This window comes from Manis javanica, chromosome 17 (assembly GCF_040802235.1).
Source record: "Manis javanica isolate MJ-LG chromosome 17, MJ_LKY, whole genome shotgun sequence".
NCBI classification, from domain to species: domain Eukaryota; kingdom Metazoa; phylum Chordata; class Mammalia; order Pholidota; family Manidae; genus Manis; species Manis javanica.
The window spans coordinates 7,838,148-7,860,398 of NC_133172.1; the positions used below are offsets into that span (position 1 = coordinate 7,838,148).

The window sequence follows — 22,251 nt, forward strand, 5'->3', positions numbered from 1 at the left end:
AACAAAAGCCATATGAGAGGCTTGCTTTGTGCTGACAGCACAGTGAGTTGATGTTTCTTAAATGCTTTCCGCACTGTACCGGATGGCAATCCAGCACACCGTATGTAATCAAAACACATATGCACATTCAAGCAAATCTCCCACAAGCACTAACTATGCCTACAGCGATCCCCACTGATATCTGACCAGCTGATGGATCCAAACCTGCACTTTGCAAGATTCCGAGTTAATCCACGTGGAGGGCTTACAGCAACATCCAGCACCTACCAGCTGTACGAGAAACACCATCCCTCACTATCATTGTTGTTATTATTGTTCACATTGTTGTTGATATTAACAGCCCCAGGAGGGTGGGTGGCGCTGCTCCCATCCTTGTTTCCCAGGTGGGGAGACTGCCCGGCCACCTGGCTGCTGAGTGGAGGGGACGGCCTGGCCGCTGGGGGCGCCCATGCAGCCCCAACCCAGAACCAAGCAGTTCTGAGTTCCTAACCACTAAATAGTCATAACCAAACCCGCCTCCTAGGAAGGTCAGGGAGGCTTAGCACCCAGCTGGGGACCGTGTGGGTATGTATGATAGCAATGATAAGACTAATGGTCACAAAATAAGAACACAGGCTCATCATGACTGGGTCTATAAATGTAATCACAACATGATGTTTATTGGTTGGGTTCTGGATTTAATCATTTATATTATGAAAAATAATTTATTTTGAAATGTGAGAATTAAAAATTATTGTTAATTCTGTAATTTTCAGTATATAATGCTATTATATAATACATAAAAAGTGTTCAGTACATGGACACTTTTTATATATTAGGAAGTTATATTGATAGTGATATTATTAAAAATTATATTAAGATTAATGTTAATAGTTATGATATTATGGTAAATAAATGATAGTTGTGATGACAAAGTAGGAGGGAAGAGGGGAGGAGGGAGGGAGAAGAACAACTAGCATTTGGTACTGAACCCAGAAGAGTCAGGTGCACAGCAGATGCTCAATAAATGTCTCTACTCCCAGCTTTGCTGATCACCCCTGCCCTCCTGTTGCGGTTGGAGACTGAGATCTGCATCAGCCAGTCCCCTTCCCCGGGGTCACTCCTGCCCACAGCTGAGCAGGGATCAGCCCCAGGCCCCCACGCTCCCTGCTCCCCAGAGGAGGGTGCCCTGATGAACCCCAGAGCTGGCTTCTGCCTCAACTCCCCAGAAACCCCTGGCACCAGCTGACCCCCAGGGCCCAGGCCAGGGAGGCAGGACCCTCCCCTCCTTCTCTGAGGCAGCAGCCAGGACGGGGCAGCAGCTGCCATCCCCCCCTACCCCACAGTGCTTACAGTGACTGCTCCAGCCCTCCTTCCTGCAGGGCTTCAAGGGGACGAGTGTGATGCCGTCCCTCCTGCCTTCAGGGCCTCCCTCCCACGAGCTGCCACCTCGGGCAACTTGGGCCATGACTAGGAGCTTGTGGCCCTCCCCGAGCCCAGGCCACTTACCCCAGGACCTTCATAGAAGGCACTTTGGGCCTCCCCGGGATTATCCAGGAGGTCATCACTGTCGAGCTGCAACAAGACCCGCCCCCACCCAAGGTCTAAGGTCAGCTGGGCAGTAGACAGGCCCATGCTCTAGAACAAAAGCCAGTTAAGGGTTACACAGGACAAAAAGACAAGGTGCGGGGGGCAAGTGGCAGAGGAAACTCCACCTCCAGAAAAGAGGTCCCAAGGAGAGGGGCAGCATGTTCAAACCCAAGTGCTGAGTCTGAAGCTCTCCTGACGTGCCTGCCTTGAACTCCAGAATCCTGCGTCCACGCATTTGATCAAGCTATGCCCCTTGCTATTCACCCTTCATCTCTTTGGTAAATACATCCTTCAGAACCTGCCATATACGCTACCTCCTTCCCACGACCACCTGTCCCTTCTTACTGTCACTCCCTTCTCTGTATAGTCCAAGTACCTGGCACATCCCACCATCCGGGCATCTGCCCCGTGGGGCTGTGCCTGTCTCTGGGCGGCAGGGACCTGATCCCCAGGAGCATCTCTAGTGCCAAGCACAGGGCTGGGCAGCCACGTAAGCACCCACTGAATGACTGTCCACGGCCTCCCTCATCTCTCCAGCTGGCTGTCTTTCCAGAACTCCAGACTGGTATATCCAACAGGCCCCCTGGACTGTTAGCATCCGCCCCAAACTGGCAACCGCAGAAAACAGGAACCCACCCAGCTGCTCAGGCCAAAATCTAGGAGGCATTCTGGAAACTCTCTTCCTGGACATCGTACTGCCAGCAAGTCTAGTTGACTCTGCCTCCCGGACAAATCCTGAAGCCAGCGCCTGGCCCCCCGTCCACTGCCTGCCCCGCAGCCCAGGCCTGCATCTCCCACTGCACCAAGGAGTAGCGTATACTCCTTCTTGCTCCGCGCGCCTCCCAGTGGCTGGGGACTTGAGTGGCTGCTTCTAGGGAATGCAGCGTCACATGACAGAAGTGATGGTGTATGACTTCGGAGACTAGGTCGTAAAAGGCACTGAGCACCCCCTGCACTCTCTCCCTTGGGTCACTTGCTGTGGGGGAGCCAGATGCCATGTCACGAGGACCCTCAAGCAGCCCTACGGAGAGGCCCCCATGTGAGGAGCTAAGGCCTACCAGCCAAAGCCTCAGGAATGAGTCGCCATGGAAGCACATCCCCCCACCAGCGGCCCCAGCGTAACACCCTGACTGCAACCTCAGGAGGGTCCCTGAGCCAGAAGCACCTAGCTAAGTCACTCCCCAGTTCCTGACACACAGGCACTGTGAGAGCTCTAAACATGCTCCCTAAGTCACAAGTATCAGGATCACTGGTCACACAGCCCTAGTAACTGACACAGCCCCTCATGGCTCAGCGCACTGCCACTCTCCCCTGCTTCATTCCACGCTCTGAGGGGCACAGCGGGCATGGCATTCCCCTGCTCAACGACCCATCGGGGCTGCCCGCCACGTTCAGAATGGGACCTGAACTCCTTGCCCAGGGTCCTCCAGGCCTTCAGGGCCCGTGCCTCGTCCACTGGTCTCCACTGGGGTCCATCCCCACCTGCCTTCTCTCTGTCCCTCGGACATGCCCAACTGTCCCGCTCCTCCACCCGCTCTTCCCCTGCCCAGAGGACTGTGGCACCTCCCTTCGATCCTTCAGGCTCACCCTCAGTATCACCTCCCTACCCTCACTAGCCAAAGAAGCGACGGCTCCCCATCCCCACTGCCATTTTCTTTTAAACCTCTCTTGCTGTACAACTGACTCGTTATTTCTTTTCCTACTCTGCACGGTACTTTCCACCATCATCTTTATAATCACTGGTTGCTGCGTTTACCAAGGAAATGTATATGGCGTGAGGGCAGGCATTTGTCGTCTCCTTTGCTCGCTGCTGTAACCCTGGGGCCGAGCTCGAGAAGGCACAGAGCAGGCAGATGTGCACGGAGTCGGGGGACAAGACTCTCAGCCCCCCAACCGCACAGCCCCCGCCCCCGGGGATGCCTCCCCTGCCCTCGCACTTACCTTCTCGGATCCATGTAAGAAGTCATTGAGGGCCTGAGGGTCACTGAAAGAGAGAAGGGGAGACACACTGAGGAGGCGAGGGGTGGGGAAGACGAGGGAGGGTGGGCGGGGCCGGGCGAGCCTGTTACTCACCAAATCACGTCTAGTAAGCATCTCCCATCCTCATCATCCATCGCCACTGGACAGGGTGGGGCGGGAAGAGGGCAAGGGAGACAGGTTAGACTTTGGCAGTGTGCCAGGACCTTCCCTTCTGGGACCATTTCCTGGGGTCAAGACCCCAGGGGGGAATCAGGGCTTCTGTCTGTTTGAGCCCATGGGAAAAGGTGGGGTGGGGTGGGGGCACCAAGGTGCCCCCATTCCAGCCAAAACCTTCTGACCAGAGATAGCTGCCTTTTCTCCCCCCAACCCCCAGGTAGCATCTGATTGATGACAACCGAGCCTCAGTGAGCCTTACTGGGGTACACGCCCCGTGCTAAGTGTTTTGTACACACTTAACTCATGGGACCCTCACAGCGTCCTGAGATGGGTCCTGCCCCCACTCTGCAGATGAGCAGTGGGGGTGCAGGGACTGTCTCCTGTCCCCCACCTCCCGGCTGGCACATGGCAGAGCCAGTCTTAAAATCCAGGGGGCTGGGCCCCCAAGCCTGGCTCTTCACTACCACACTGCCCTGCCTCCGCGAGCCAGCTCAGGGCCAGCTCAGGGCGGGCATGGCAGGGGTCTGTCCTCCACCCAAATGGGTGAAGGCAGGACAGGGGACGTGGACACAGCTGAAGGGTCTTACAGCCAAGGTTCTGGGTCCCCCTTGGGAGACAAATGCAGTGTGGCTCTCAGGGAAGGGAAGGGAGGAGGATGGAGAGGGCAGGTGGGGAGGACAGGGGCCCGCAGTCAGAGGAGCGCGGGGCTAGGCTGAGCCCGTTGGAATGATGAGGATGAGGATGGCTAACGTTTGTTGAGCGTTTACCACACGCTGGGCATGGCCGGTAGTGCTTTACAAACATTAGCTTGTTCGACCCCCAGGGAAGGGAAGGGATGTAACAGGATGTTACAGTGAGGAAACTGAGGGTCCCTGTGCTTGCCCATCCACCCCTACCCCCTGACCTTTCATCCCACCATATATTCCTGCAAGCTTCATACGCCCATCTCTCCAAACTTCCTTGCAACCATCCACCTTTCCCTTCTTGCAAACACACAAATTGGCCCATCCTTCCACCCGTTCATCTTTCCGTCACCCGACACATCCTTCCCTGCCTGTGACGCACATAGGACATGACAAGAAATTATACATGGTCCCTCAATGGTGTGAATTTGCAGCTCCTAGCTGTGGAGTTTGTAGCCCCCATTTCTGACTCCCGAATCCGTGAGGTGTGAGGACTGTTGTGCATTCCAACCCCAAGCCACTGGCACCCCCCACAGTCCAGCAGGGGCCCTGGCTAGTTCCTAACGCCGCCTCCCCCAGGGGCATTTCCTGCCCTCCCCTGCCCCTCCACAGGTGTCCCTCCCGTGACCCTCAGATGCTCTGTGATAGACAGTCTTGGGCAGGAACCTCAGAACTGGTTCAGGGTCTGCTCTGAACAGGGCCTCAGAGAATCTGATGAAACAAAAGACCCTCTTGCCAGAAATACGCATGTGGGCAAAAAACGTACTTCTTTCACATGTACTTCCCTAAGGTTCATGGGACACAGATGTATGCCCTTCACGGGCCCTGGCTCAGGAGCCCAGTCTAGAACAGGGCAGGCGGTGTGGACAGAAACACACATCCCCAGAGCTTCACACACCGGTCACTCTCCTTTCCAAAGCTGGCCATGGGGACTGTCCATGTCATCAGGTCTGTGGCCTACAAGCACCTGCCCTTCCCAAACAGCCCACAGCGGGCAAGGCCCAGCCAGGAGGTGAAAGGGCAATAGCTGTAGAGAATCTGGAGAGAAGGGGAAGGGGACAGGAAGATCCTGCCTACAGCTGACGTGAAGGCAGGGGGATGGCCCACATGACCCAGGTTGCCCAGGCTGGAGAGGGAGGGGCTGAAGGATGTCACTAAGCCAGCCTCTGCCAAGAAGGTATATTCCTTCTCGTCCAGGGGCCAAGATGGGCCCAGGGAGGTGGGATAAGGGACAACCGTGCCTCTGGGAATGGACCAGGAGTCTCACTGGTTACCTGCGCTACGAACGAATCATGAAGGGAAGGAGGGGGTGTCCACTCCAGGTCTACGCGGGGCCCCCGGCTGGGGAGTTGGGGAGTGTCCTTCTGGGGGCCAGCTGTGGAGAGAGAATGAGAGGGAGGCTGTGAGAAAATCAGTGACAAGGAGAAAGAAGGATTGAGAGAGAGAGAGGAAGGGTAGAAGAGATGATGTTAAAAGAGAAGTCAGAAAGAGGTCAAATGCAAGTTAAAATATGCATGATCATATGTCCAGTATGTGCACGTAGTGCAGGGTATATGCACGTATGTATATGTACACACTGCACAACAGTACCTCACATTACATGATGAAACCCATTGGCACTTCAAACTAACTTTGTTACCCGAGGCACTTATATTCTAGAGGCACCGGGAATGCCCAGTGGCGAGTGCTGAGACCCTGGGGTGCTCCTGGGGGCTGTCCGGGGTCAGTTTCCTGCAAGCCTCCGGCCCGTTGTCAACAGCCCACCAACACACAGCTTTGGTTTATTTGAGAGTTGTCTGAAGATACCTTACTTAGTATAAACTGTTGATTGAGTAACAGCGAGCCCAGGCGGACAGCACTGCTAGCTTGTGGCTGAAGGGCACTCACCCACCAGGTTCCCTCTTTTGGGTGCACCCCAGCCTTCCTGCGCTTAGAACGCTGGCCAACACCTCAGGCCGACACGGAAGCCATTTGTCACATCAAAACCTTCAATGAGTACAAAACGGCAAAAAGCAGCGGCACCAAGTAGGTCACAAAAAGGACACTTGTTACCGGAGAGGCCAGACCGAGAAGGCAGCGCTGCTCTAACCTCAAGCGCACAGGGAACACCACAGGGAACACCGGCTTGGGGCAACTCAAGATTCACATTGCTCTGCACGCAGCGAAAAGGAAAGCGCCGTGACTGATTCGCAGCCCATGTGTGTTAGTGAGCAGGCAGGTTTGCAGGTATGAAATCCATGAATATGGGGTCGACTGTGATGGTAATGAGGATGACCACAGGCCCACTGCGTGCCAGCCCTGGTCTTAGGTCTTCTATGTATGTATGCATTTCACCATCTCTAAATCCCTCCTGGGCAGGTGCTTTTATCAGCCCATTCTGCAGATGAGGAAAGTGAAGCTCAGAACAGTCGGCAATCTGCCCCAGATCCCCCAGGTAAGTGGGCAGGCTGGGGCGTGAGCCCAGGCCCTTAGCCACTACACAGACAGTGCTCTCATAGTTAAAATCTGAAGTAAATATTACAAAAATGTCAAGATAAGGTGAAATGGGATAACGGCCTTTGTTATCCTTTTATGAATGCCTGGAATGGTTCAGATTTGAGAGAGTGCTAAGGAGAATGGCCTAGAAGAGACTGGAGGAATGGGGGCATGGTGGGGCTTCCTCTCGTCCTTGAGAGCCCCAAGCCCTGGAAAGGTCTAGAAAGCACATGTCACGAGACCCTAGAGCAGAGGCTCCTGCCGGGGCCTGTTTGGGGCCCATTCGTGAGCGCTGAGGCTTTGCCAGGGCGGCCGGCTTCGGGCTGGTCCTCCCCGCCTCCCTGCCTCGAGTTCTGGGTGTGGCCCAAGCTCTGTGAATCCCGGAGCAGCAGAATTGGAACCAGGGAGGGAGTGTTTCCAGAACAGGCCTCTCTGATGGGCGAATGCCCAGTGGGAGGCTCCAGACTTCTCTGTGAGAATTTTTCGTATTAGTGTGTTTTCATTCTAATGGTAACATTAGAGAAATGAATGGGTGGGGGGAGCTGTCTGGGGAGGGGGAAACGCCCTGCATTGTGATGGGGCATCAGTTACCTGAAGGTTTAAAATTTAACAGCTCAGATTTGTGTGTGTAAATGCATGTAATTTCAACACACAAAAATTTTACCTTAAAAAAACTGTAAAAAATAATCACCATCAAGTGGGTGGCGGGGAGAGGTGAACCAGGTGTAGCAGAATGTTCCAGAATGTTCACCGTGAAAACTGGACAATGGATACCCGGGGGGCATATTTCTATATACTACTTACTTTGTATAATTTTATATATAATAAAAAGACAACAGTATGTCAATGACAGTTGGTCTCCCACTGGGCTGATACAAAAGAGGTCCAGCATGAGGTGACAGTCCTGGGGCTGGTCAGGGGTTCAAATCCCTGCTCAAGGGACTTCACCTCTCTGGGCCTCAATGTCCTCATCTGTAAAATGGGCATAATTGTAGTCTCTCTCTGTCTCTCGTAGAACAAGGCCTGGCCTGTGGTTTGTGCACAGCAAGCTGGTGTCAGTATTATAGGCATCGCTGTTACTGTTTCGTGAGTCCCACTAAAAGTTGCCAGTTAACAAGAGAAGGTCAGAGAAGGTCAGAGGTGCAGAGGCCTCTGGCTTCTACCCTCTGCCCCGTAGTCTCGTCCCCACAGTCTCACACTGATTCCCAGGACCTATTCTGGATCTAAAAGGTCAGAAATTGGGAGAGGGGCCAGAGTTGCTGCATTTTTTATAAATGCCCCAGATTCCAGCGCAGCCTGCATCTATGAGTCGCACCCGCAGCCCTCTGGGTGCAGCAGGAATCGAGTGCGTCCTGACTAAGGCAGGGTGGTGTGCATAAGGGCAGGCTCTGCAGCAGGCCTGCCACTTCCCAGCTGTGTGCCCTACCACAAGCGACTGATCCTGCCATGCTTCGGTTTTCCCATCTGGTATATGGGGCCCCCACAGGGCTGTTATATAGGAACACCTTTAATCCTCACACGCGGTGAGGTATTTTGTAGGCAGAACACACTGTTGTAATCATTTTAGCGGCCATTGTGAATATTACCTAGTGTGGCAACTCCCGAAGCTTTTTGGCCACGGCCCCATCAGGTTGGACAAGGTCCCCAGGCCCCAGCTTTCCCACCTGGTGCCATTTGCCAAAGGTCGTCCTGAGCACATTCAGAAAGGTTTATATACTGTCTGCGTCGACCAACGGGTTACACACATGCTTCAACACCTGTTAGTGCCCCTCATTTTTCAGGTGAGAGAAACAAGGCTAAACAGAGCACCCACGGGGGACTCCAGGCCTCACAAAGTTGGTGAAATGTGCTCGGCCAGCCGCCCGCACAGGGTCGACCTGAAACCCAGGGCTCTCAAGCCAGCAGCCAGAAGGAGCCTTAATAAGCCCACCGATTGTTGACAGAGAGAATCTGAGCACTGTCTGGGTATTTGACAAGACTAAGAAATTGTGATTGAGATTCTAGGTGTAACAAGGGCATCCTGGTCTCGTTTCTCTTTAGGGTCCTTACCTTTTAGAAATACATCCTGAAATATATCAGGAGGAAACAATAAAACGCCTGTGCCTTAATGCAAAATAGTTCAGCTGTGGGTGTTCAGGGGGCGTAGAGACCTGCACTGTCCAATAGAGTAGGCATTAGCTACGTGTGGATAGGTAGATTTAATTTCAAGCTAACTAAATGCAATTAGGGCAAAGGATTTGAATAGTTATTTCTCCAAAGGAAACTTAGAAGCGGCCATAAGCACATAAAAAAGATGCTCAACATCACTGATTATGAGGGAAAATGCGACTGAGCCACAGACACCACCTCACAGGCATTCGGGTGGCTACTACCAAAAACCCAGAAAACACCAAATCTTGCCAAGAATGCAGTGAAACCGGAACCTTTGTGCACTGTTGGGGAGAACGTAAAATGGTGCAGCTGCTGTGGAGAACAGTTTGGCGGTTCCTTAAAAAATTTAAAAATAGAAGTACCGTACAATCCAGCAACTCCACTTCTGGGTATATCCACAAAAGAACTGAAAGCAGAGACTCAAAGAGATATGTGCACACCCACGATTGCAGCAGCATTATTCACAACAGCAAAAAGGTGGAAGCAACCCAGGGGTCCACCAACACAGCAATGGATGAGCAAAATGGGGTTTATACTTAATAGTGGATGATTATTTAGGAAAGGAACTCTGACACAGGCTACAACGTGGACAACCCTTGGGGACAGTACTCAAAGTGAAATGACCCAGGTGCAAACAGCCAAATCCTTCAGCCTTCCACTTCTGACGGACATAGAGACAGAAAGCAGAATGGTGGCTGCCGGGGGCTGGGGGCCAGGGGAACGGAGGATTAGTGTTTAATGGGGGCAGCTTCAGTTCTGCAAGACAATGCGCTCTGGGGATGGATGGTGGTGATGGCTGCACAGCAGGGTGAATGTATTTAATGCCGCTGATCTGCACCCTTAAGAGGGTACATTTTTAAGTTAACACGTATTTTACCACCATAAAAGAAAAAAAAAGGATAGTTATGAATATCAAAGTTTTAAATAAAAAATATTTACATAAAAAATGCAGTGACATTACACACTTAGTTCTCAGTCATGCTGGCCACATCTCAACTGCACAGTAGCCACCTGTGGCTGATGGCTACCTACACGACAATGCAGAGAACATTTCCAGTGTGGCAGAGCTGGTCTGTAAGAATGGTAGAAACTGAAAATTGGTGGAGTTGGTTGATGGGGAAGAGGTTCATGTTTTACTAGCCTCTCTACTTTGTGCACATTTGGAATTTTCCATCATGAAAAATTTTTACTTAAAGATATTTGATTACTGAATATCATATGTCTGTCTGATTGTTTATTATGTGTCTCCTCCACCAAGGGCAGGGATTTTTGTCTGTTTTGTTCCCTGTGGGATGCCTAGTTGACTGCGCAGTACATAGCACATAGTAGGAGCTCACTAAATACTTGTAGAGTAATGAATAAATTTGCAGGGGAAGTTAAACAAATCCATTCATTTGTTCCAAGAGCAGCCCAGTGCAAAGGGCATTCATTAAGTGCCCACTATGTGTCGGGGTGTGGGAGAGCTAAGGATACCATAACAAACAAAAGCAGTCTCAGTCCTTGACCTTAGAGACCTTGACCATGGTTCTTAACCAGAGATACAACTGGACACCCTTCTCCTCAACACACGCATACTCAAAAGTTTTTGAAAAAGTAACCAGGGGTACACAATTTGTGCACAAAGATGCCAAACCAAAATTGTCCACATGGGAGTGGACATACTGTGCTCCATCAGGGCAGAAGTTTTAAGAGCCATCGCATGGTTCTGCCTGAAGACTGGAACACAGTGAACACGTGGACAGAGCCACAGACGGCCCACAAAGGGTACACGCGTGAGCGAGAAACAAGCCCTTGTTATTGTAAGCCACTGAGACCTGGGCTCCTTTGTTACTGCACATCAACCAGCTGAAACTGACGCATGCACTTTGAAGAGCCCACACTGCCCAGAGCTTCCTTCCCCAATTCAGGCCTTGTGCTAATTAATGCCTTGCCCACAGGTTCCTCCCAGTCCCCGGTGAGGCAGGAAGAATGCTGACTCACATTTCAGAGCTCAGAAACAGAGAGTCAGAGGGGTCGGGACACTTGCCCCTAATCATGCTGTGGGGCCACAGTTCTAACCCAGACCCTGTGATTCAGAGGACCTCGTTCTTTACCACCATGCTATAGAAAGCAGGAAAAGCCGGGCCTGAAACCAACAACCAGCTCAAAGAAAGGCAGTGACGCAACAATGACACACTGTCCTTCCAGGAGACTGTGTGAATTCCTCCTGCACTTGTCATGCACCCAGAGTTTTGCGTTGTCATCAGGAGTTGTGCGGAAGCCAGGCTGCCTGGCACGATTCGGAATTAAAAGTCTCCACTAAGCTTCAGAAACAGGCTAATTTTAATTTCCCAGTATGAGTTTTAGTAATCCTTGGGTTATTTTCAAGTCATAAAAATGAAAAGTCTACAGAAGTGTATCATTTGCTGACAGGAAACGATAGGAAGAGGAGACGATGTGGCCAGGTGCTTTCCCAAATGCCGTGTCCTCAGCCTCCTCTCGCCGTGCCCACCAGAGCCTGATGCTGCTCAAGGTAACACTCCTCAGTTCCAAGATACAAACAAAGGCTGTTCTGAGTCAGTCTTTTTCAAATCATGCATGGGTCATGCCTTTGAGGGTTGTGAAATCAGATGAGCAGGTTGTGACCAGGAATGTTTAAAAAGATGTAATAGCATAGAGTAAACCAGAATGGAACAGAATAGGAAATATTAAAAGGCATCATAAGTGGTGAGTGTCATCACACGTGGTTAAGTGTCAGCTTGTGAAACTGGTTTCATTATGTGTATTTGTATGTGTACTTATTTCCTACTGTAGGTTGTGGTCAAAACAGCTTTAAAATAGTTAGACTAAGCCAGTGGCATTCCTATCCCCTTTATCAGACATTCACTTTCCCAGGCCTCCTTGCAGCCAGGGTAGCCATAGTTCTGCAAATGGTAAAAGCCAAAGGACATGGACTTGGGTTCTGCTCAATGAGACTTTTGGGGAAGACTGTGAGAAACTGTGGGAAAGTTTTTCTTACAGAATAGAAAGACAGAGCTCCTCTAAGGAAAAAGCCTTCCATTCCCTGCTTCCAGCTTTGAATACAGTTGAGGTGACTGGTGCTGCGGCAGCCCTTCTGCAATCATGAGGCAAAAAACCTAGATAAGCCCACCTGCAGAGGGAAGCTGTTGGAAGGACAGAAAAAGGCTGGATTCTTCATAACTCCTCCTGGGCTCCCTGCTTCCAGACTTCTTAATCCTTATAGCTTAAACCACTATTATATTTCCCACTATTTGCAGCCAAACACTACCACAAATGAGCTTGCTCTTCTGCGTATCTTTGCAACCCATAGAAAATGGGAGAGGGCTGGTGGAAAGGGGATCTGAAAAAAAGATCACCATGGTTGATTGCAAAAGTAGCTTTTCCTCACTAGTCCCATACTCTTTGCAACTCCTCCTGTCAAGACATGGGGTCAATTACCCCCACACATTGAACTTGGGGCTCACCTTTTGACTTGCTTTAGCTAACAGAATGTGGCAGAAGTGATGGTGTGGGTGTTTCTCAGGCTATGCCTCAAGAGACCTGGCACACTTCCACTCTTGTCCCAGCTGCCATGGGAAGAAGCCCAGGCTAACCTGTTGGAGGACAAGAGACAAGATGGTGCCCATCATCTTCACTAGCCCAGCTCACAGCCAGCCGAGGCCTACAAGCAGAACCACCTAGCTGACCTACACCTGACCACAGATGCCCAGGCAGGACCAGAAGTACCCAGCGGTGGCCAGTCTAAATTCCAACCACTAGGATCATGGTTTTGTTTTAAGCCACTGTGGCATATCGTGACATCCGAAGATGGCTGTGATGAAGTCTCTTACCCCCATGATCTTCCACAGTGGGATCTTGCTACTTCCCTTGAATTGGAGAGTTTGTGACTACTTAACTAGTGTGACAGAAGTGCCACTATGGGACTTTGGAGTCCAGGTTATAAAAGACATTCAGTTTCCACCTTGTCTACCAGGACATTGACCTTGGGAGCCCTAATCCACCTTAATACAAGTCTGACTACTCTGAGGCTGCCATGCTATGGGGAAGCCCAATCTGGCCTGTGGAGAAACCATGTGTGGGTTAGGCTGATAGTCTTATCTTCAAGTTATTCCAGCCCAGGTGCCAAACATGTGTGTGAATGGCCACCAGCCTGACTTGCCCCAACCTCCCCTCAGACAGGAAGGTGGTCCAGGTCTGTCCCAGTGGCTGCCACCACTTCCTGCTTCATCACTGTCTTCATCATAACCTTGATTTTAGACTTTTGGTTTCTAGAACTGTGAGGGAGTAAATTTCTGTTATTTTAACCCACCACGTCTGTGGCATTTTTTAGAGCAGTCACAGAAAATGAACACAGTATGTAATTTTAGAAGATACACACATGTAATCCATGGCGGGTATGTAATATATACACACAAGCTACCATGTACAGTTGTGCAGGTTGATCACTGCACAAATGAATCCAGTCATGGGGACAAGTACGGCCTTAAATCCAGCCAAGGTCCTGCTCACAGAGAGAGCAACATAATACCCAGAGAAGGGCAACATCCACCTGCAGAGAAAACTTTCTTCTCCTAATTCCTAGGACTGTGCTCTCACAGGAAAGACCTCTTTCAATTCCATGGAAAGGCCCAGCAGCAGCTAGCCCAGCCCTGGATATGTAGCCACTGGCATGCTGTGTCTATTTCAAAGCCAGAAGAAGAAAACAGAAAAATATGTTGATTCCTCGCCCACTCCCATTTCTTTGGGGAAGACAGAGAAAGAGCAATTAAAATCTACACCATCTTTATTTTCGGTGACCTTTAGAATTCTAAAATCACTGAATTAGTTTTACAACATAAAAGCATGCCCTATAAAACTCAGACTGCTCATAAAGTGAGTGGTGTCTAGCTCCTAAAAGCCTAGTTTATACAGGTTGTTACACATTAGAAATGTTTCGTGCATTTTCCTCCCTTTTCTCCAGGCAATGCTGTTCTAAATGCAGCTATAAAGCTGCAGCCTTGCCAAGAAAATCAGGTATCTCAAAAGGTTTGGGATTTTTTTCTTAACACTGCCTTATAAACAAGGGAAACTCCGGGAAGGAGTAACAGGCAATGGGGTCGGGGGATGGGAACAGGAGGAGTGATTGCGTTGACTGGACACAGGGACTCCCACGGCGTCAGGCAAGAGAGCAAGCTTCGAGGTCAGGAAAAAGGGGAGCTAAGAGAAGCAAAGGGGAAACAGAGCATGGACAGCAACCCCCACATGTTTCCAACCACTGGATCCTAAACTTGAAAATGCACCAGAATCCCCTAGGGCTTTAAAATAAAGATCGGATGTCCGAGCCCAAAGGTCTGGAGTGGGGCCTGAGAATTTGCATTTCTACCAAGTTCCCAGGTGATACCGGTACTGCTAGTCTGGAGACCACAGTCTGAGAACCACTACTCTAGAAGCTTCTGTCTGTCTAATTTTCCTTCTGGGGCTCTTACTCTCATATGGAACATAGGTCACCAATTCCTAGCAAGTGTCCAGGTCCCTGACAAGGTGGCTACACAGCATCCTCCCTGGGGCTCAGGAGGGCTGGAGAAATTAACGAGGGTCTGTCATTCTCAGCCTAGCTGAACTTGGATTTGGTTTCATTCAACTCTGTACTCACTCAAGAGTATGAATCATGATGAGCATAGGTCTGTGCCCCTTTGTCAGAAACTTCCTTTCTCAGGCTCTGTTGCAGCCAAGTGTGGACAAGGGAAAGATTTTTATATTTGGGTAAGAGCCTTACATTGGGGAGATTATTTGCCCCTGCTTCTTTCTGCTTGAAAAGCTGATGACAATGGCTGGTGCTGCAGCAGCTACTTTGTACTCCTGAGGGCCAAAGAGCTAGAGAATCAGAGAGACACAGATCCAGTAGCCTGGGAATACTGAGCTGCCAAACACCCCTGAAATGGCATTCTACTACACATCTTGTTCCAGAAGAGAATTAAAAGCCTGGATTAACCAGAGTTAAACATGCATCTTCTCTATGACCCAGCAAGTGCACTCTAAGGTATATACTTAACAGAAGTGAAGTGTGTCTACAAAAATATCTGTACAAGAATTTTCATAGCAGCCTTATTCATAAAAGCCCCTAACTGGAAAGAGTGCAGATATACACTGACTGGTAAATGAATGAAACAAATCATGTTACATCCACATGATGAACTACAGCTCAACAATAAAAGGGAATAAACTACTGATACATGCAGCAGCATGAATGAATCTCAAATGCTTCATGCTGAGCAAAGGAAGCCAGACGCAAAAGACTACCCACTGTGTGATCCCCTTTATGTGAAGTTCTAGAACAGATGAAACTGATGGAAAAAAATTAGAGGTGCAGTTGCCTCAAGGGAGTGGGAGGAGGGGCAGAGGGAGGGAAGGTCATACTGACTAAGGAGGGTCGTGAGGGGATCTTCTGGGATGATAGAAACATTCTGCACATAGATCTGGGTAATGGTCACACAGCTAATATTTGTCAAATTCATCAAGCTGTGCACTCAAGACTATGCATTTTACTGTACATAAATAACATCCCAGTAAGGCACAGCTAGTTATTCACGGTAGTTATGCTCTATAAAGTTACCAGTAACACTGAATTAGGAAACACTGAACCTTTGCTCCTGGGGGAAATACAGCACTAGCCACCTGGGAGCATCTGGTCACAACATTTTCATCAACCCATCAATACATAACCTTGTTTTCTGTGTGTTTCTATTTAAAGACAACTGATTGATACGTATTGCTGATTCGGTCCCATTGAACTCATGACAAACAGCACGATACCACACCCGTGAAGGAAGCTGTCTAAGACACATATATTTTCTCCATAAGGCACATCCCAACCTTCTGGTGCTTAGGAACATTGAGTGGACAGCGCTCACTGACAGGTAATAGCAGAAAGCACAGTGGACTATGCTTGGGTGTGGGGGAGGGGCATTTTAAACAGTAAAATCACGAACAAAATGCACAAAAATGTGAAAAACATGGCACTCAACAGACACAAAAAGGGTACCCGTTCACTGTACGAGAGCTCAAACAGGAATGCTGAGAATCTGCTTTTTTGATCTCGGCTAGAAACGAGCACATAGGGAGACTCAAATTTTTTGCTGCTCTGCCTGCAAATGACTGAGACAGTGCTGGGAGTACTGGTTTCGGGGTTACTATGAAACTCAGCAAGTGGAGGAATTCAGTTCACAAATATGACAACAGCAAACAAGTAGGCCCACCCACCTGCATGGGGCAATATCTATCAAGATTAGAATCCATTTACCCCTTACCCAGCGATTTCACTCAGGGGAATGTATCTTACAAGTACAAGCAAAAGATACGTGCCAAATGATATATTCAGGAGGTTTATTGGCAAGCTTATAAGAGCCAGATACTTGGAACAAGCCACGGGCCATCAGTAGAAAACAGGTGAAATAAACTGGTCCATCTAAATGGGAAGATTATGCAGTTGTAAAAATGGACGACATGTACAAATGGCCCATAGGTCCATGAAGAGCAGATGCTCAAGTGTCATTAGCCATCAGGGAAGTGCAAATCACCACTATAAGATACTATCTCACACCCACTAGGATGGCTATAATAAACAAACAGACAATAACAAGTATTGGCAAGGATATGGAGAAATCAGAACCCTCATGCACTACTGTGGGTTGGAATGGAAAATAGTGCGGCCGCCATGGAAAAACAGTGGCAGTTCCTCAAACAATTAAAAGAGAATTCCCATATGATACAGCAATTTCACTCCTACATATCTACCCAAGAGAAATGAAAACGTATGTTCACACAAAAACGTGTACACGAATGTCCACAGCAGCATTATTCACAACACTCAGATGTCCATCGATGGATGATGGATAAATGAAATGTGGTACCTCAGTACAGTGGGATATTAGCCAGCCATAAAAAGGAAGTACAAACGTACCCTGCCACCCCACAGACGAACCCTGAAAACATCGTGCTGAGTGGAAGAAGCCAGACACAGAAGGCCGTATAGCGTATGATTCTATTTGTACGAAGGTCTAGAACAGATAAATTCAGGAGAGACAGGAAGTAGATTACTAGTTGCCAGGGACTGGGGGGAGGGAGGACTCTGAAGTAGCTATTTATGGGCACAGAGTTTCTTTTTGGTGGATGAAAATGTTCTGGAACTAGGCAGTGGTGATTGATGGCTGCACAGCTCTGTGAATACACTAAAAATACCAAACTGTACACTTGAGATGGATGAGTTTTATGGTATGTGAACTGCATGTAAAAAAACTTAAAACAATAAAAATAAAAAAAAGAACAAAGATGTTCTCTAAATACTGACAGGGAAAGATCTCCAGGATTATCACTCTGTGGAAAAGAAAAATGCAGAACAGTGTGTATAAAACATCACCATCTGCTTAAAAGAAGGTGAAGATATAAGAATACATATCCTAAATGCCTTTTAGGTCTGAAGAACTTCAAGAAGTACCTATATGGCACTAAATACATTGATTAACTATGAAGGAGACCTGGCAGACAGGACCAAAGAATAATCACTGTGTATTTTTCAAAATAATTCTCTTTTTTTTCAGCTGTGTGACTGTATTAACTATTCCAAAAAGTAAATTTAAAAAACATTGGTTAAAAAAGAGTTGTTGAAAAAAATGAGTATTATTTAAATCATTACTAGTCAGGTAAAGTGTCATTTGCAGTCAAATACACAAACTAAAAAGCTGTTCCGTGGAAAAAATAAGCACTGGGATTTGAACCCGCATCTCATGGGCACAAAAGCCTGGACCACCTTCCAAGACATCCCACTGCCTCATTTCTAATGTCCATGAAAACTCCAGAAAACCAAGCATCTGCCGGCATGGAGACAACCTTTCCTCCTTCACCCTTTCTCAGCAGAAACCCTTTTCTTCCTGGATTCAGCACAGCCTTTCTAATTACTGCCCACTTTCTCATCAGAGTGTGGCTGTCTTCTGGAACTAACTAACTCTGATAACTCTTGTTTCAGAATTTGTCCTGACCCCAAATTCTAAACAGGGTTTCCAAGCTAGTATCTGGCTTTGAACCCTTAAACTATTTTGGAATATATGGTGTGAGGTAGGGATCTGATGGATCTGATTTCATCTCTTTACATACGGATGACTATTAGACTATTATTTTTTTGGCACCAGCTCCATTAATTAAGAGTATCTTTTTACCCCACTGACTAACCAGCAGCCATTTCATCCCTACATGCCTGGCTCTTGTTCTGGGCTCTCTGTTCTATTCCACTGGTACCATATTTCTACTTATTCCCTAATCTCAGAGATAAAACAAACTCAGCTGAATAGGTAGTCAATACATAGATTAACACTGGGCAGAAGGTGAAGGACAGTCAGGGAATCCCGATGTCTCAGAGAAGGGCAGAAGATTTCACAAAGCAGGGACTGTTATGTCCTTTTGATGATACATTTCCGAGTAAGCTGACTTACATAGTTAACTGTCAACTTGTAACTAAATGAATCCTCAGAAAAGAGAGAGCATGAAAAGTGCTCACAAAGAAGCGAAAACATTAAAGATAATAATACAGAGATGCAAAAGGTCACATATTGTATGATTCCATTTATATGAAATGTCCAGAAAAGGTAAATCTATAGAGACAGAAAGCAAATTTGTGGTTGCGAGGGGTCAGGAGGAAGAAAATGAAGAATAACTGCTTGATGGGTGGAGAGTTTCTTTTTGGACGATGAAAGTGGTCTAGATAGACGGGTAGGTAGAAAACTAGACAGATGTGATGGGGCATGAAATTGTTAACATACTAAAAGCCACCAAACTGTACACTTTAAAATGGCTAATTTTATGTTATGTGAATTTTACCTCAAAAAAAAAAAAGAAAAGAAACTTAATGTAAGCAGAAAATTATAAATATAAAGACGATGGGTTTTTTTTCCTACATAAGCTCTTTCTAAGCCACATGTCAAAGTAAAGTCAGGGATATTTTCAACAGAACTGGCAAAAAGTTGGCTGCAGGTTTTTTTAATTATCAAGAACATTGTTCAACACAGACTTTAGTTTTTATCATGAGGGATAATCACTGAAGACCAGAATGTTATTTAAAATAGTTGGTTACCTCCCTCACTTGTTTTAAATTTCCATTATAGGAAAGTTTTAGAATATACCGAAGTGTAGTCATTGTACGTATGTACCTTATACTAAATGGATGACGGTTAAGGGTTCAGATCCCACCTCTGTCACTTAATTGATGTGTGACCGTAGGTGAGTCACTACAACCTCCCCATGCCTCAGTTTCCTCCTCTGTAAAATGAGGCTAAAAGTAGTGCCCACCTCATAGGCTCAGTGGGTTGCTGCATATGAAAATACGTCCATTAGGCACGTGCTTAGCATTTTTACTGCCCGCAGTGTACAATCAAAAGTAGTGTGTCCTCAGCAGGTGGTCAAGGTCAACCATCAACAGCAGTAAATCAAACAGTAAACCAACTGATAGTATGTGCCTTTGATATATGATGAGAAGAGCACTTTACCTCCATGGCCTTTCCGCCAAAACCCCCCAGCCCTAGTCTAATCATGAGAAAAACATCAGACAAGCAAACATCAGACATTCTCCAACAGGCCCAACCAGCACTCCTCAAATCCCAACAAGGCCACCAAAAGTTAGGAAAGTCTGAGAAACTGTCACAGCCAAGAGAGGCCTAAGGAGACATGATTACATGTAAGGTAGGATCCTGGAACAGAAAACCAACATGGGGAGGAACTAACGGAAGGTGAATAAATTCTGGAGTTGGTTGACAGTAAGGTACCGTGTCAGTTTCTTGGCTGTGACAAACACACAGGTAACGGTAAGATGTTACATTAGGGAAAACTGGGTGCAGGGTCTAAGAAAACTGTACTTTCTTTGCAACGTTTCTATAAACCTAAAATTACTCCAAAATAAAAACCTGACTACAAAAAACAACCCTCAACAGTCTTCAATGAGCCTTAAAAAAAATAGCGTTGGAGATGCGGCTCTGGCCTGCTTCCTGAGAAGCCTGCGCGGGCCGTGCAAGGGTCTGCTTGATGGGGTAGTCACGTCTCGGGGATCTGCCTGTCCCGCGTGGCTCCAAAGCAAGCCTGTGCAGTCCCTGGCCCTACTGTTCTGTTCCCTCTGCCCCTGATTCTGCCCGGTTTCCTATAATCTGATCCCCACACAGCAGCCAAAGGGACTGTATCAGAGCCCAAGTCAGCTCGTGCCCCTCCTCTGCTCAGGCCCTCCTGTGGCTCCCGCCTCACTTAGTAGAAGCCCAAGTCCCCAGCACAGCCCAGCAGGCCCTGCCCCACCTGCCCCAGCCCTCTCCGCAGTCATCTCCCAGCCTCTCTCCCTCCCAGGCACACGCTCGCCTCAGGACCTTTGCACATGCTGCTCCCTGTCTGGTATGTTTTTGCTCTTAGCCTCTTTTCTCTACCCTTACCAGGCCAGTGAGGTCTAACCTAATTCTGTCCATGTCTGCAATCACTACCCTGGCCCCCAGTACTTCCACCCCCTTCTCTTTGCTTTCCTTCAAAGCACTGATTACTATCTGATCTGCCTGAAATGTAAATGTGATTTATCTTATCTACTGCCTGCCTGGCCAGTAGGGGGTGAGTGCAAGGGCTCAGTTGTCTTCACTTTGTGTAAACACTGACTAATGACTGAAGGCGGCCATTCTCTATGGCCACAGCTCATGCTGAATACTGTGGGCACCTGACCCAAGACTGAGCAGGGTTGGGGGAGGGCACGTGGGGACACAGGCTCAGGCTGATCAGAGATCCACAGGGCTGGGCTGAGAATGGGGGACTGGCCACTCGGAAGGGACAGAAGCAGCCTGTCAGTGGAGGGGGGAGAAGGTGAAAGGTCATGGACTGCTGGTCACAGCTGGGGTGCCCACTGTGGGCTCAGACAAGCCCCATCTATGGGGCAGGGGGTGACACTGCGCCTCGGCACAGAAAGCTGCTCAGAGGAGGGGTAACTGGGCACAAGTACTGCCGGGCAGGGACACCACAAAGGAAAGAGCAGTTCAGAGAGACAAGAGGATGGAGACGTCTTGGGAGAAGGGGGCTCGTCTCCACAGCACGGTGCGGGACTCGCCACAGGCCTCATCTGCCCTCTCCAACACGGCACACCAACCAGGAGGCAAATGAATCCAGTCTGCATCCAAGTTCCTGCCTGCTCAATGCCAGGGGCCACCCCAACGGCAGGCAATCCAAACCTCAGGCAGGTGTGCAGAATGCCCCCTAGGGGGCGACACTGGCCCTGTGAGCCCTGCGGAGCCCAAGGGAACACCCTCTCAGGGGGGCCAGCAGCCTGGGCAGCCCCTCCACGTCTGCACTGACCACACGGACATCTCGTTTACAGCCGTGGAAGGGAACGTTCTGAAGTCCCCAGAACAAGAGTTAAAGAGCTAAAACCAGCAGCCGGGGCTGTGCTGATGGCTGCCAGTCGTCGCCCAGGAAGGGTTCTAGGAGAACATGAGGAGGGACAGGAGTATGTCAAGAAGGAAGGGGAGCCCAAGAGAATCCCTACCCAGCATCACGCGGAGCCTGGGGCTGCTCGCTGTGCCGGCCAGATGTGGATGAAAGGGCACCCTCCAGGCTGTTCATGGCACCTTGAATGAGAACAGCCCAGGGTCCGTCAACGGGAGTGGCCACGGAAATGCTGTGGTCCGGCCATGACGTGGAATACGACTCCACCATGGAAAAGGACCAGGTACTGATAGACACAACTTGGAAGACTCAAAAACCTCATAGTGAGTGAAAGCGAACACCACTGCAGGATTTCACATGGAAAGTCCAAACCCGGGCAACATGCGCCCATGGAGTCAGAATCAGGCCACTGGTTCCTTGCAAAGGTCAGAGGTATGGGGCCAGGAAAGGGCATGTGGGAGCTGGTCACACGGATGTGTCCAATCTGTGACAATGCATCCAGCTAGACACTTACGAGCCATGGGCTTTTCGGTATGATTCAACAGAAAGCTCCCCAAAAGGGGAAGAAAACAATAAAAAAGAGTAACTGGGCCCCTCGTCTGCTGTTGGTAGAATGCAAACAGTGTGACCACATGACAGGGGCCTGGCAGTTCCTCAAAAGGCTAACCACAGAGCCACCCACACCCGGCAATTCCACTCCCGGGAGACACTGAGTAGGAGCAGAAACACACATCCACGTAAAGATTTGTACACAAATGCTCAGAGCAGTTCGAAAGGTGGTCTACCCGCACAGTGGAACATTAATCGG

The 22,251-nt window shown here is 48.9% G+C and overlaps 1 protein-coding gene across 4 annotated transcripts in view; it reads right to left on the reverse strand.

Annotated features, from left to right (window-relative positions):
• Window positions 1-22,251, reverse strand: part of BICRA (BRD4 interacting chromatin remodeling complex associated protein) — a 71,295-nt gene that overhangs the window by 18,793 nt on the left and 30,251 nt on the right. For 2 of the 4 annotated variants that reach the window (XM_037005925.2, XM_037005922.2), the window contains exons 2-5: window positions 5,663-5,763; window positions 3,643-3,688; window positions 3,511-3,553; window positions 1,489-1,554 (exon numbers count right to left, since the gene is read on the reverse strand). In XM_037005925.2, coding sequence (XP_036861820.2) covers window positions 1,489-1,554; window positions 3,511-3,553; window positions 3,643-3,683 — 150 coding nt within the window. In that variant the 5' untranslated portion in view covers window positions 3,684-3,688; window positions 5,663-5,763. The other 2 variants (XM_037005923.2, XM_037005924.2) reach the window with 2 other exon arrangements.